Source organism: Lethenteron reissneri, chromosome 47 (assembly GCF_015708825.2).
Source record: "Lethenteron reissneri isolate LAM-NWPU_2019-01 chromosome 47, ASM1570882v1, whole genome shotgun sequence".
Classification (NCBI taxonomy): domain Eukaryota; kingdom Metazoa; phylum Chordata; class Hyperoartia; order Petromyzontiformes; family Petromyzontidae; genus Lethenteron; species Lethenteron reissneri.
In genome coordinates, this window is record NC_083825.1 from 10,065,918 (window position 1) to 10,081,634 (window position 15,717).

Below are 15,717 nucleotides of genomic sequence, written 5' to 3' on the forward strand. Positions count from 1 at the left end.
AGTCTGCTGGGAGCGGCCTTCAACAGCAGCATTGGTTTCATATATACCATCTGCATCGCATCTCAAACATTTGAAAGGGCACCCCCGGAGTGGCAACTGTCCATATGCGTACGAAGTGCCCCCAAGTGGCACGCGAATGAGCATTATTCCGCCTATGGAGGCAACAGTGGCGATGAGCACTTGGTGTCGTTTTTTTCTAATTTGGCAATGGGGAGCATGACGTCGGCGCACAATGGCCGACTCATTTAGAATGGTGTCATGGAATTTGTAACATCCACCGTGAAGCAGACAGCACGTAGTGTTGTATGGTTCATGCACCCGCAGCATTAACCAGGGCGCCCGCCGGGCTACAACCACGAGCCTCGACAACGAGCGGCGGAACACGCAACCACTCGACCGCGTCACCGCTCCCATTTTACGAATGGGGATAAAAAAAAGGCATTTTTACGCATCCCATCAGCCATACAGCCTTCTGGGAAGTGTGTTATTTCAGTCAACGCTGCAGTGGAGTGTGGAGCGAAGTGCCTGGACTGAGTCTCACCTGGCCTCCTCCGTGCGGGGTGGTCGTCACCTGGCCGTTTCCTCCCACCTCGCAGCCCTTCTCTCCGACCGCCGCCGCCTGCGTGTTCTTCCCGATGCCCATAACACGGTGCACGCAACCCTGTGTGTGTGCACGAGCGAGGGTTTATTTTTTAACGTTTTGGTTTGGCCATGTTTGTTTGTTGTTAGCCTGGTAACTTTAATCAAAATTGTCTTATGGTTGTTATTGTTTGACTTGCATCCCACTGGGATTTTTGCACACAGCGTTGATATACGGTGCTTTTTCTGGAAGACTTTGCTGTTTTTTCCTGGATTTTTCTGTTGCGTGTAGTCACTTTAAGATGTTTCTTGTTCATGTTTTTGTTTGTTGTGGTTGCACTCGAGTCAAAAGCCGCATGGCTCACAGGGTTATACCTAATAAATTCAACTGAAATGAAAAACACAGTAATAATAGTAATTATCAAATACATTTGGTTTTCTAGTAATACTTATAGCACAAGGCTATCACGAAGGCGCTGCTGTGGTTCACAGACAGGCTACAGTAGTTTTGCAGTAATGGTGCGATATTGCTGTGTGTAATTCCAATTTAGTAATTTGTAGGTAAATTTCAAATTTATCCCACTCTTGTGAATGACGTTATGGGATTTTTTACGTCCCCTGCGAAGCAGAGGGCGCATATTCTACGGTCAATGCATGCGCTATAATAACCAAGGTGGCTTGCCGATTCAAACCGAGAACCTCTACAAACAGTGGTTCTTAACCTGGGGGGGTGCGAGATGCCCTTTCTGGGGGTGCAAGACATGGGCAGATTTTTTAGAAGGTAAACAATCTAAAACACAAATTAAGCACGGGCACGTAAGGACAACTACTTTGTTTCATCAAACCTATGCATGTATTTATTAACATTAAACATCGAGAACCAATGCTGCAGTAAAGGTTAAGAACCAATGCTCTACAACAAGCGACAAACGCACTACTGCAGGGCCACGTCACCACCCCCCAGTGAACAAACACTGACCCCAAACATACATCTCTATGAAAGCTCGAATAGATACGAGTCAACATGTTTCTTGTTGAATTTTATCAAGGGTATTATAATAGCTTGGGATTATTTGACCATCCGTTACTCATTTATTCACTCCAGTTACTGGCAGCCTTTCCCGTATGGCTCAACAGCTACTACCACCATGGTTACTGTCCCATGAACCTCACTCATGTTGAGGACTCAGTCTACCAGACACCCCACTGCTTTATCTCATCCTCAGTGTTTAATAACCCCAACACTACAGGTCACAACATATCTCTCGCCGTCGTCTTCTTCTCTCGCTCTGCCTCACTTTGGAATTCGCTCCCATCGCTTCTGCTCTCAAGCTCCTAAGAACAATAACTTCGCTCAATTCAAGAGTTACGTCTCCTCTTAGGAGCCATCCATTTGGTAGGTACGCAAAAATCTAGTAAAAACTTGACCCCTCCCCTCCTCCCTGTACGCACGCGGAATTTTTACACCCCCCCCCCCACCTGCGTACGTACACCTGACGCACCCCCCCCCCCCAAATCCTATAGAATGGCCGATATTTAATCCACGCAGAAACGATCAAGGATTAATAATATGAACGTGTTGAAGCAAACAGAGAGTCCACCGCCGGAATATGTAACTCATTTAAAGGCCAATGTAGACAAATTATTATCGAGGCTTCACCCCCCCCCCCCAACCCGTTTCCTATGTGTACTTACATTGTCAGTAGACCCCCCATACACAAGCGTACGCATTTGGGTTAACCCCCTTCCCCCCTCCATACGTACGTACTAAATGGATGGCCCCTAATCGATTGCAACTTTGACGTCTTAAGGCCACGGGGATTGTGCTCGGCAACTGTGAAAATACTGAAACTAAATCGTGAGCTGAGGATCATTTGTGGATGAATCACAAGCCGATGGGGAAAGATGACCAGTGATAGTGACAGCAGCCAGTGTGGCAGGTTTTTTTAAAATTGTGCTGTAAAAAAACGCACGATAAACACCCCCTGCGCATGTTAACCGCGAGACAGTGCAGAGGAATTTATGTGAGGTTGCAAAATATAATCGCATGGGCATGCCATTCCATCGTGATCAAAAGCAGAGGACAGCAAGCGGCAACACGCAACCAGGCTAAGCATGAGGATCATGTTCATTATTCTGCTAGTTTACTAGGAATGCCTCACCAAGTCTCAGGAAAGCCTCACAAGGTATCAAGCCTCGGTGAGAAGGGGATCCTATGTTTTTTCGGTAAAGTCACGTAGGTAAACAATAAAATAAAGGTAAACTAAATTAAATCACGACGTTTCGGAGGCAACACAAGCTTCCATCTTCAGGTGGAACCGTTACAGCCAAAATCACTAGTTGTTCTCATTTATTTTATTTTTTACCTACGTGACTTTACCGAAACAACCAAAGAGTATGAATCCTTGCAGTCACGAAAGCTTCAAATCTAGGATCCTATGTTGTTACTAAATGTAATCACCGTTATATAATTTGCAGGCAATTTTTCAGCACTGGGAAGTTTTTTCTGCAAATACCAGCTAAATTGTATATATATATTTTTTTTCTAGAGACGACAACCAGAGAATAGGGGGAGAACATACAAACTCCACAGATTTAAGCACCCATGTTAGGAATTGAACCCAGGGCCTTCTTGCTGTGGAGGCACAAGTGTCACCACTGACCACACCCCAATTGTACTTAACCAAATGTCAATTCAGAAGCAGAGTAACTAGTTCGTAGCAACACTCTCCAACTAAGCAGCAATACCTCCCATTAGCGCGGATGGCGACACACGGTGCGAGAGACGTTCAACGTAAATATATACAATAACGGCGCTAATGTAAATAGATAATCGCAATTCAAGTAATTTACAATATTTATAAATCAGACAATAGAACCAAACTGATTAACCTTGACGCATGAGCATTAATGCACGAGCACTCCTTACTTATCCCATCCGTGGCATCGTCGGTGAATGAACGGCTCTGTGCGCAGCGCAGCTCAAGTGGCCGCGGTGGTTTTCGCCCGACCTCCGATTTCCCCACGCCGAGATGCAACACCGACTCGACGCACACCCCCCAACTCGCGTGCTTGACATCACCGTTGTCTCTTCACCGCTGCTTCCCACCGCTAGCCACACAAATAAGCTCCAATGGGGGCATTCAACACTGAACCTCAATGGGTAGCACCTCGCCCGGTTAAATATTGGGTCAATGACATTACGACGCAGGTGCGACAAAAACGGAACCACCGTTTTGTGGGTGATGTTACACAAGGGGACCCTCCCGTTCCACAACCCTCGCTGACGTATTCCCAGGATACCGGCGACTTCCTTAACCAGTCTCCCGGGCTAATCGATCGGTCGGTGGCCACGAAATGTCGGGGGGCAGTCGGAGGCCGCCAGGGACACACGACCCGCATACTAATCGAGCCCGGCCACCTTTCATTCGCGGTGTCCGTGCGAAATCTCAGGGATTCGACTCTGTTCTTCCCTCCAGCTCCCGGCTCATCTCTCGTCTGTCCCTCCCCATCATTGATGCGTCTCCCAAACCTCCAGCCGTCCAAATTCAACCACAACGCTACCGACACACACCCTCAACCACTCTCTCTCTCTCGCCGAATACATCCTGCACAAGCACGCCTATGTGACGATATCACCTGCATGATGCCGACGTTTCTGAGATCTCAGACGGATGATACTAGGGATTGGGTGGACAGCCATGCGTAGATGCAGGCTATGCTGACAGCAGAAGATAGTGCCAGAAGATAAATTGTACTGTATGCCTATGCCCTCGTGTCTATGCTCCCGACCTTAACCACCCAGCACTAACCAGTATTATCACGTAACCCCCATGACCTTGGCAGCATGGGAAAGCCATCGTCCAACAGTGGGTTGACCAGAGAGTTACAGGATCACGTGAAATACCAGCACCTTGCAAACATCCACCATCACTCTTCTCCACAACCATCATCAATCACCACACTCCCTTGTCCGTTCTTTTTCAATCCACCCACCTACACTCACCCACCGTCACTTCCTCTATAATCATCTCCTCATAGCTCATCTTTTGTCATTTATGTATCCCAGGTCACTCTTGACAATGAGACTCTCCCCTCGTCTCCGGGGCGAATACAAAATGAACATTATCACTATTATCACCACCGTCCATTCTCCCCCGTACACCTTTGAACACTCGCCTCCCGTTCATTCATTCTCACGTCCTCATTATCTACTCCCACACACAACCATCCCAAGAACCTTCACAGTCAGCCTCACCCACTCACACTCGTCACCAGCTTCACACATTGCTCGCCAACCCATCATCATCATAATCATCATCATCATGCCCTTCATTATTCCTCATCCCTCGTTCACTCAATATTGAATCTTTCTACTGCCACATGCTCATTTCTCATCGGTTCCTTTATCCAGCAATTAGCTTCCCCAATCTGACGCTACACCTCATTTAATTACCATCATCACCACCACCACTCTCTTGATGACCCTTCATGCCCAACTCTTCACTTTACACGCCACTTCACTTACAAGACGATCTCCTGCTCACCTATCACCACTCCTCCCTCACGCATAACCACTCCTCTCTCATCTCTCATCCCTCACCACTCCTGCATCATCCCTCACCCATAATCACCCCTCCCTCATTCCTCACCTAACCTCTCTCATCCCTCACCACTCCTCCCTCATCCCTGACCTATCCTCACTCACCACCCCTGCATCATTCCTCACCCATAACCACTCATCCCTCACCACTCCTCCCTCATCCCTCACCCATAACCACTCCTCCCTCATCCCTCACCCATAACCACTCATCCCTCACCTCTGCTGCCTCACCCCTCACCACTCCTGCCTCCACCCACCCCTCCTGTCCCCCTTGTTGTCACTGCCGGATTGCCCAGCGCGCCGCTGACCCCCATGACAACAACCACCTTCAGCAGCAGCAGCAGTAGCTCCCTGATATTGCATTTAGTTCCCTCAGCCCCTCACAAAAACAACCGCGGTGGTACGATTACTGCTCGACATTGATTTTTTTTTAATATCCGCACGGCAAACCTGGAAACCCGATGACTCTCAGTTGCCAGTAAGGCGAACGAGCAGCCGGTTTATCTACAGCAGCAGCAGCAGTACACACAGTACCGACAGTACACACAGTGCACACACAGTATACACAGTACACAGCACACAGCGCACACAGTACACACAGTGCACACAGCACACACAGTACACACAGCACACACAGCACACACAGTACACACAGCACACACAGTACACACAGCGCACACAGCACACACAGTGCACACAGCTCACACAGCACACACAGTACACACAGCACACACAGTACACAGCGCACACAGCACATACAGTGCACACAGCACATACAGTGCACACAGCGCATACAGTGCACACAGTGCAGACAGTACACACAGTGCACACAGTACACACAGTGCACACAGTACCGACAGCGCACACAGCACACAGCGCACACAGCACACACATCACACACAGTGCACACAGCACATACAGTACACACAGTACATACAGTGCACACAGCGCACACAGCGCATACAGTGCAGACAGTACACACAGTGCACACAGCACACACAGTACACACAAAGCAACCAGTACCGACAGCGCACACAGCACACACAGCACACACAGTGCACACAGCACATAGTGCACACAGCGCACACAGTGCAGACAGTACACACAGTGCACACAGCACACACAGTGCACACAGCACATACAGTGCACACAGCGCACATAGCGCATACAGTGCAGACAGTACACACAGTGCACACAGTACACACAGTGCACACAGTACACACAGTACCGACAGCGCACACAGCACACACAGTGCACATAGCACACACAGCACACACAGTACACACACAGTACACACACAGTACACAGTTTCACACACAGTACACACAGTACAGTACACACACAGTCCACACAGTACACACACAGTACACACACAGTACACAGTGTACACAGTACACACAGTCCACACAGTCCACAGTGCACACAGTACACACAGTACACACACAGTCCACACAGTGTACACACACAGTAGCACACAGCATACACAGCGCACACAGTACACACAGTGTACATAGTACACACACAGTGCACACAATACACACACAGTACACACACAGTACACACAGTGTACACAGTACACACACAGTACCACGGCAGCGCCGTGCGCGGCCTTCCTCACCCTCGCTCCCCCCCCAGGCAGGACTCGAGCGCCTCCTCCTCCTCTCGCCCCGAGAGGCTGCGGCGGGCAGCGTCTTTATAGAGGCGCGCGGGGCGTTACATAAAGAGAGCGCGTTACATAAAGAGAGCGCGTTAAATAGCGCAAATTAGATATATAAATATAGATATCGGTGAGTATTGGTGAAGAGCGAGAGGGTTGGCGATCAGCGCCTCGCTTCGGGCGGCGCGGCCACAACGCGGAGCCGAATGGGAAGCTCGCTGGCTCGCTCGACCGCGTCAAACCGTTACGGGTCCACAGACCACGCCCACTGAGCGTTAGACCACGCCCACTCACTTCAAAACCCCGCCCACTGCCTCTCGCCCCCGGCCACTGAGTGACCATGAACACCCCGCCCACTCACTTCAAAACCCCGCCCACTGCCTCTCTCACCCCCTGCGTCAAGTGGCCCCGTAAACCCCGCCCACTCTCCCCCATAGCCCCCGCCTACTATTCATAAACCCCGCCCACTCCGTTCCTGGTTTCGCCTCCTCCTGTCCGACCGGGTGACCCCGCCCACTCCGGCCACTACTGACCTCCCCCCCACAATTCCAACCTAACTCCAAAGACAAAGATCCCCCGTATAGCCTCAACAGACTGTTGGGGCAAAGTGCTGTTAGCGAGCACGTTATGAAGGCGGGAACAGCACACAAGGGACTGGGTGGCCAGCACCAGGCCCGGCCGCCTTTATCTCCCTAGTGGCGATGTTTACGCACCGCACCAGCTACTCATTTGAGGCTGAGTCGACCTAGGGGAGGCCCAGGACTGGTTCAAATAATCGTTACTGGTGTTGGCCGTGAGCGGGAATCGAACTCGGGTTGTCAGGTTTGGAGCGCAGCGCGCTAATCGCTCCACTCCCGCTCCCCGCCCACTTACTCATAACCACGCCCACCCCCTGAGTCTTTATTTCGACTGCAGGAGGAAATCCGATGAGCTATAAAGCTCTTCTTCACAGATGTCCAGTAGGGAGTGCGGGTCAGCAAGTTAAAACAACAAACAATACTTTTTAAATTTCGATTTAAAGCTTTCGTGACTGTAGGGATTCATCTTCTTGGTTCTTTCGGTAAAGTGACGTAGAAGAGAAATAATAAAATTATAAAAATAAAACGTAATAAAATACAAAAAAAAATACTTAACAAACGATAAGAGTGCCAAAATAGAGAAAATATAAGTCACGAAAAATAAACAAAATTAAGTTTATGCAGGTATCCCTCGATTTACGAAAGGAATTGCGTTCTTCAAAAAAGCACGAAAATGAGCAATTCCAACTCTCCACACCAAAAAATATACGTACATGTAGTGCACACCGATATTACTTTTCACAACACACAAACAAGTAATAAAGGGACATCAATCTAAAAATGACTGAATTATATATTTTTTTAAATAACCTTTTATGGAACTCACCAAAATATCTGCATGTTGGAATGACTGAACAGGTGGCGTACGTTGGACTTCTTTCGCACCGTACGTAGCCCACCGTGCTAGTCGGAGGTGCGTGGGAAGGACAACAAACTGAACGCAACAGGCAGATGTGGAGCCGTGGCTGTTGCCTGCTGCAGGTTCACCGTGACAGGCAGATGTGGAGCCGTGGCTGTTGCCTGCTGCAGGTTCACCGCGACAGGCAGATGTGGAGCCGTGGCTCTTGCCTGCTGCAGGTTCACCGTGACAGGCAGATGTGGAGCCGTGGCTCTTGCCTGCTGCAGGTTCACCGCGACAGGCAGATGTGGAGCCGTGGCTGTTGCCTGCTGCAGGTTCACCGCAACAGGCAGATGTGGAGCCGTGGCTGTTGCCTGCTGCAGGTCACCGTGACACAGACGCGGGTGGATGACGCAGCCTCTCGGCTGCTCCCTGCTCCACAGCTGTCAACCATACGGTTTATTTGCTCCGTATTCTTCTTGTGCGGGGGAAATTGAGTTGTCAGGCGCATACGGCGGCGTACAGCCGTTTCAATGCGGGCAATAGAAGTGTCTATTTGTTTGTGTTTCTCCCTTGTGATGGGACTTTGAAGGATGAACGCTGAGATTTATAAGAGCACGGGATGACCAATCAGGTCTGAATTGGTGTGTACTAAAGTAGGTCACTGTTAAGGGGTTGACAGGTGTGCTGTTCGATCTCATGCTGTGCCGTGTGAACATTTTCGTTAACACGCACATTTTATTTCGTGAATCGAGAAAATTGAATAATCTTACATAATTTCGTCAATTGCGTGAACGCGAACTTTCGTAAATGACAACATACATTGTTGGCGATTTCTTTAAAATGCTAAACGCAAGCTTGGGGCAAGGCAGCAAAACAACAAATACGGTCCCAGATGACACCAGGACCAATTCACACCTCCGAATAGCACGGTGGGCTACGTACGGTGCGAAAGAAGTTCAACGTACATTCACTTATATGCAAGACAAAAACATATTCTTAAAATGTATTTATATTATTTGTATGCGTTGTGTCTGCTGCTGTGTCCTGTACAGCGCTTTGAGATACTTGATGAAAAGCTCTCGATAGATATAAGTATTATTAATAACAGTCGCCTTCATTTACATTGGTCCACACCTCTCCTTAACCCCTCCCACTCCCCCAATTAACCCCGCCCACTAGCACGAGACCCCGCCTACTTCCTCCTTGGCCCCGCCCACTTCCTCCTTGGTCCCGCCTACTTCCTCCTTGGCCCCGCCCACTTCCTCCTTGGCCCCGCCTACTTCCTCCTTGGCCCCGCCCACTAGCACGAGACCCCCCCTACTTCCTCCTTGGCCCCGCCCACTATCACGAGACCCCGCCTACTTCCTCCTTGGCCCCGCCCACTACCACGAGACCCCGCCTACTTCCTCCTTGGCCCCGCCCACTAGCACAAGACCCCGCCTACTTCCTCCTTGGCCCCGCCCACTAGCACGAGACCCCGCCTACTTCCTCCTTGGCCCCGTCCACTAGCACGAGACCCCGCCTACTTCCTCCTTGGCCCCGCCCACTCCCACGAGACCCCGCCTACTTCCTCCTTGGCCCCGCCCACTAGCACGAGACCCCGCCTACTTCCTCCTTGACCCTGCCCACTCCCACGAGACCCCGCCTACTTCCTCCTTGGCCCCGCCCACTAGCACGAGACCCCACCTACTTCCTCCTTGGCCCCGCCCACTACCACGAGACCCCGCCCACTCCCACGAGACCCCGCCTACTTCCGCCTTGGCCCCGCCCACTACCACGAGACCCCGCCTACTTCCTCCTTGGCCCCGCCCACTAGCACAAGACCCCGCCTACTTCCTCCTTGGCCCCGCCCACTAGCACGAGACCCCGCCTACTTCCTCCTTGGCCCCGTCCACTAGCACGAGACCCCGCCTACTTCCTCCTTGGCCCCGCCCACTCCCACGAGACCCCGCCTACTTCCTCCTTGGCCCCGCCCACTAGCACGAGACCCCGCCTACTTCCTCCTTGACCCTGCCCACTCCCACGAGACCCCGCCTACTTCCTCCTTGGCCCCGCCCACTAGCACGAGACCCCACCTACTTCCTCCTTGGCCCCGCCCACTACCACGAGACCCCGCCCACTCCCACGAGACCCCGCCTACTTCCGCCTTGGCCCCGCCCACTACCACGAGACCCCGCCTACTTCCTCCTTGGCCCCGCCCACTCCCACGAGACCCCGCCCACTACCACGAGACCCCGCCCACTCCCACGAGACCCCGCCTACTTCCTCCTTGGCCCCGCCCACTCCCACGAGACCCCGCCTACTTCCTCCTTGGCCCCGCCCACTCCCACGAGACCCCGCCCACCCCGCAAGCCCCGCCCTCCCCCCGCCTCCACCTGCCATGAGGCGTGGTGGTTAGGAGGCCGGTGGGCATCAACTGGATCGAGAGTTGTTGAACCGTCGATTCGAATCTCGATGCCAACAAACGATTCTGTCGCGCAACAACGACGACACAAATTGCCCCGTTACATCCACGCGTTTACACGGCTATTAGAGCATCCTTCTAGCGACTGATCCCGCTGAGACGATTTCGGTTAAAATTCCATTGCAGTATTCGGAATTCGCGGATCGATTCCAGAAATCGATACCTACCTCAGCGGAATCGGTATCGACTCCCACGCTTTCACGTGACCCCCCCTCAACTAGTGACTCACCACTGAATATTTCCGCTTGCAAATTCATAGTCCATATAAGCGCAGTCGCCCGTGCGGTTACATTTCATACCACGCATGGGGGGGGGGCTGCCAGTGAATTCGGTTACGTCATCGTTGCGCAATGGGCCCCACGTGACCTCGTCTCGGAACACAATTGTGCAGCCACCCGCTGTGCGTGTCACACGCGATCCGCCTGTACGAGCATTCCTTTAGAAACAATAAAAATACATCATCTGAATCAGAAATATTTATTTAGACTGGAGGAATCCGATGAGCTGCAAAGCTCGTTTTTTCACAGGATGTCCAGTCGGGGCGGGCAAGAACGTTCCAACAACAAACAACAGACACAAAACCCACGAGAGGAGTGAAAAGTACAAGACGTGTCAGTATAAATCACCCAAACACGTTCAATAAGACTACACCGTCCCGATCCTATCAGACAGAGCCCACTGATGCACGGACTTATCTTTCTAAATCTACCTGACCACAAACGACAGCTCGACAAAACAGGCTTCTCGCGTGGGCATTTATAGCAGCAGAATCATCTAAATCGTCTAAAGGCATGTTCCTAACACAGCTCCTCGGCCGCACGGCCTCATGGCAGTGCATAGTAGCATCGTCACTGATTTAAACGCAATCAATCAATACTCTGAACCGGTTTCGACACGCACGCGTCTCGACGCGAGCCGGCTCAGGCTTGCTCTTCAATCAATGCTGGCGGATAGTCGCCCACAAAGGGGGCCCTCCCCTCCCTCCCTCCCCTCCCTCCCTCCCTTGTTAGATGTGGACCCCATATCCACGCAGCGTTACACAACGCGCCAAGAATTCACCACTCAAAATAGCATCCGACGGGCAGAAACCAACTCACGCAGTGGAGTCTCAGCGCTGAGCTTGGATTTGGAAGAATTAAAAAAAAAATCTATTTGGCAATCACCGCTCAGGGTAAGTCACGCGCGCCGCACACTTTCTCCACCCACCCCAAGACAAAGCAGCCGAGTCATCGACATGGTGACGCAGACTGTGTTAGTGCTGTGTCACGATTAGTACTATTAATGTATTATTATTATGATGAATCATCCTTTGCGATTGCAGTACGACCCACCGTGGCAAGTCGTAGATGGGTGGCGCTGTTGCCAACGTCGCAGAAAGGCACATCTCCTTTGCAGTTTCAAAGTGCACAGCTTATTCACATCATCATTATCGTGGCCGTCGTCATCACCAGCCATGGTCAATCCATTGCTAGACGAGGGTTCCCGATGGCCTCAACGACCGCGCACCAAATCCCACCGGCATCTGCTCACGAGATTATTTCAGCGCTCCCTCTGCGCTGGGGGTGGGGGGTGGGGGGATCATTTTGGGGGCGTTTGGCTCCCAGCAACTTTGCTATTCTCGCTCACCGGCACTCATCCCCCTCCTAGCCACACGAGTGCTGCCCAAACCAGCTTCGTGTGTGTGGTTCTTTTTTAAAATGCAGTATATCAGGGACGTGCGGTCAGGGGAGACAGAGCCTCACCTGACATACTCCAATTAAAATAGCTGTTACGAAACGCAAAAAAAAAAAGAATAAAAGAAAATAAATATTAAGATTTTTCCACTGATCGGTGTTATGTCATTTCTGTACGATTCCAATCATTTTTTATAGTCAAAATCACCAAATTTGCGGAGCTCCGCTGCAAATACAGGAAGAGACAAGAGGTGAGGCAGCGACGAGCTCAGCCTCCCCTCTGATTGCGCAACCCCTCAGTAACTGGATGGAGCTCGGGCAATAAGCGCGTGCCTGTTACTATCTCAGTATGTCACCAATGTAATGTTTGTAGACCCCTTCATTTCATGTCCTCGCCTTCCATGCTACAGGTAACTTATTTCACGTATGTGTATAAAGATATTTAGGCTCGCTTGTCTCTTCATGAAACTGCAATTAACAAGCACCAGGGGAGGCAGCTATCACATCTGCCTCACTGAGGGGGACGTGTCTAACACGCCCCCCTCAGTGAGGACACGGCCCCTCAGTGAGGACACGCCCCCCTCAGTGTGTGAATCTGGCTCTGACACGAGTCAGCGCCTCTCCTGCCATTGACCTCACCGCACGTCACTGCAGTAAATCCACTGTTGCACAACATTAACAGTTGGACAGGCCAGGAGCATCAGGGTTCGACTCACACCCATCGAGAGAGAGCCACTCAGAGGCGACGAGAGGAGCCGCAAGACGAGCGGTAAGGCAGTAGCAGCCGCACAGTAAACAGTTTCCCAAGCTCTGCAGTCCTATATATACCAAAGTGTTATGGCAGGAAAACCCAGAGAAAAACCACGCGCGCTCGTGTTAAATCCTCTTACCCCGTAATCAGACGGGGCAGGTGGAGTCCCCATGCTTGGCTTCCGCCGCCGTCTCCTGGCGGGCCCAGAGTGTGTCGCCTCCTCGGTGACCACGGGGCCACGGGGAGGGAGTTTCGCAACGTTTGTGGGGTAACCCATCGACCCTGTGACGCAGCACGGTGCTGCATCACCGGCGTGTCCGGCTGAAATACACCAGGCAGGGTGTAGATCAGGCAGGGTGTGCACCAGGCAGGGTGTGTTCTAGCCGTGCCGGAGTGAGGGTGTCACTGCAAGCCGACGACGATCACGTGGCCAAGCCCCGCTCACCACCTTCCGTCCAGTGGCACGCGTGTAAACAAAAGGTTTTGGGGTTGTCCCGATGGCGAGATGTTTTCTGCCTCGCCTGATGTACAGGAGGTCGTGGGGGGTTCGATCCCAATCATGACGCCTGTTGTCTTTTTGGAGTGCGCGTGTTCTCCTCGTGGTCGCAGAGATTTTTCTTTTGGGTCCTTCGGTTTTCCCCTCCACATTGAGACACATGCGTTCAGAGTACAGTACATGGCTGCTATAAGTTGAGCTAGCATTTGTGATAGCCAGCTCGCATCTGGAAAAGAGCTGTATAGCTCAGTGGGCCTTGCCTGGTAAACAAAACAAAAAAGTTAAAGAGTTACGTTTCAACTACTTTCATTTTCATGTTATCGGATTCGTGGGTTAATCAAACTGCGCAACTCCACCCGAGCCCACAGGTTGGAAGGGGGGGGGGGGCAGGGGTCTGGGGGGCATTGGACAGGAGGGGGGCCCTCTTCACGCCCTGCACCAGCGTCCATGCGGTCTGTGCCAGACCGCGCCAGACGTGGCCAGACGTCGCACGCTCAGTCGGGACTTGGCCTGCTCGATCACGCGGTGTTGGGATTGACGGCCTCCAGGGCTTGCCGGGTGTCGCAGGCGCGGGACGGCCAGGAGATGTCATTGCCGAGTGTCCCCCTCCCCCCCTGTTATCGAGCACGGTGCTGGCATCTCCAATTTCCTCATTCACTAAGCCAAACTCCCATGAACACTGTCCGTCACACAGCCCAACGCAGAAAGACCCTCTTGAAAACTATTCTTGAGACTCGGTGAGACATTGATGATTAGATTAATGTCATTATCAGCAGCAGCAACAGCAGCAGGATGATGATCCGCACCTCCGATTGGCACGGTGGTGGTGGTGACAGAGCCCCTGAGTCAAGGCCACGCGAATTCACCGCTGCTGCTCCGGCCGCGTGGTTAGATAACTCTCGCCCCATTGCCGCCTTGCGTAATGCGGCGTTATACAAGTGAATGGGACTCGTTTTACAAGCACAGTGTTCACCCAGTGCTGTAATATTTCACAACAGCCGAGCCACGATGGCGACTGCGGTTTTAATGTTAGCAGTACAGTGGTAGTTACCGTGCCGGGAGGTGCAGTGGTCAGTACGCTGCGCCACGAACGATGCTGCTACCCGCATTCTTAAGCCTGCACTGGTCAGCCATGGAGAAGTTAAGTCAAACAACTCACCGTGATCGACAACGGCATGGCGAGCCCTGCGGGCGGTGACAGATTTTGGCACGGTCCCATCGGTGAGCTCCTCCGGCAAGGGAGGCTGCGTTGGCTGGGTCATGTAGCCCGCATGCCCAGCCACCGCGTGCCCAGCCACTTCATGCCCAGCCACCGCATGCCCACGCAGCTTCTGTTTCGCCGGATCGAGGGGGCTAAACGAGCGCAGCACGGGCTGCAGAAGAGATGCGCCGACGTCGTACTGAAGAATGTGCAGCTGAGTGGACTTGCCAATGAGCGGTACCAGCGGTGTCAAGATCGGCCTCTGTGGAGGAGGTTCGTGAAGGACGCTGCCGGGCAGTTGGAGGCAGTCGCCCTCCAGCAACAACGGAGGGCGGATGAGCGATCCTCACAACAGCGAGCGGAGCGCCGGGCGGCACAGCGGAGAGCACAGGTGGTGCATCAGCCAGTCATCTCAGTCAGTCAACCCACGGCACCTGGGTCTGTTCCGTGACCTCCTGCCAGCGGGCCTTCGACACTTCACGTGGCCTCAAAGTGCACCTAGCCTGGCACAAGCGCCGGGGTGACGTCACCGCCACTTCGTGTCGTGTCTCTATGAGTGTAATATCTATGAGCGCGCGTGTGTGTGTCTCTGAGGGTGACTATACACACACACACGAGTCTACTCTATCGTCTGGTTCGACGTGGTCTTCCTGCGTGTGATCCTTGTGTGCGCAGAATCACCCCAGAGTCTCAAGACTCGTCCAGGAGGGTCCTGACAAGCTTTCACAGGTGGCCGCGATGATGTTTCTGCTGCTGCTGTGTGATCCCAATTGAGTCATTTTGCGGGTAATTCTTCATCCGCCTTTGTCTCCCCAGTGGCGATGTGTTTACCCACCGCACCAGGTACTCATTTGAGGCTGAGTCGACCTAGGGG

At 52.3% G+C, this 15,717-nt stretch overlaps 1 protein-coding gene across 5 annotated transcripts in view; it reads right to left on the minus strand.

Moving 5' to 3' along the window:
- The window catches only part of LOC133354509 (solute carrier family 23 member 1-like), a 56,662-nt gene extending 43,094 nt beyond the window's left edge, over positions 1 to 13,568 (minus strand). The window contains exons 1-2 of one of the 5 annotated variants that reach the window (XM_061571397.1): positions 13,286 to 13,568; positions 542 to 661 (exon numbers count right to left, since the gene is read on the minus strand). In XM_061571397.1, coding sequence (XP_061427381.1) covers positions 542 to 661; positions 13,286 to 13,423 — 258 coding nt within the window. In that variant the 5' untranslated portion in view covers positions 13,424 to 13,568. Of the gene's footprint in view, positions 1 to 541; positions 662 to 3,508; positions 3,528 to 6,800; positions 7,072 to 12,053; positions 12,227 to 13,285 lie in introns of those variants that run through there. The other 4 variants (XM_061571398.1, XM_061571402.1, XM_061571399.1 and 1 more) reach the window with 4 other exon arrangements.
- Positions 13,569 to 15,717: the final 2,149 nt, after the last annotated feature.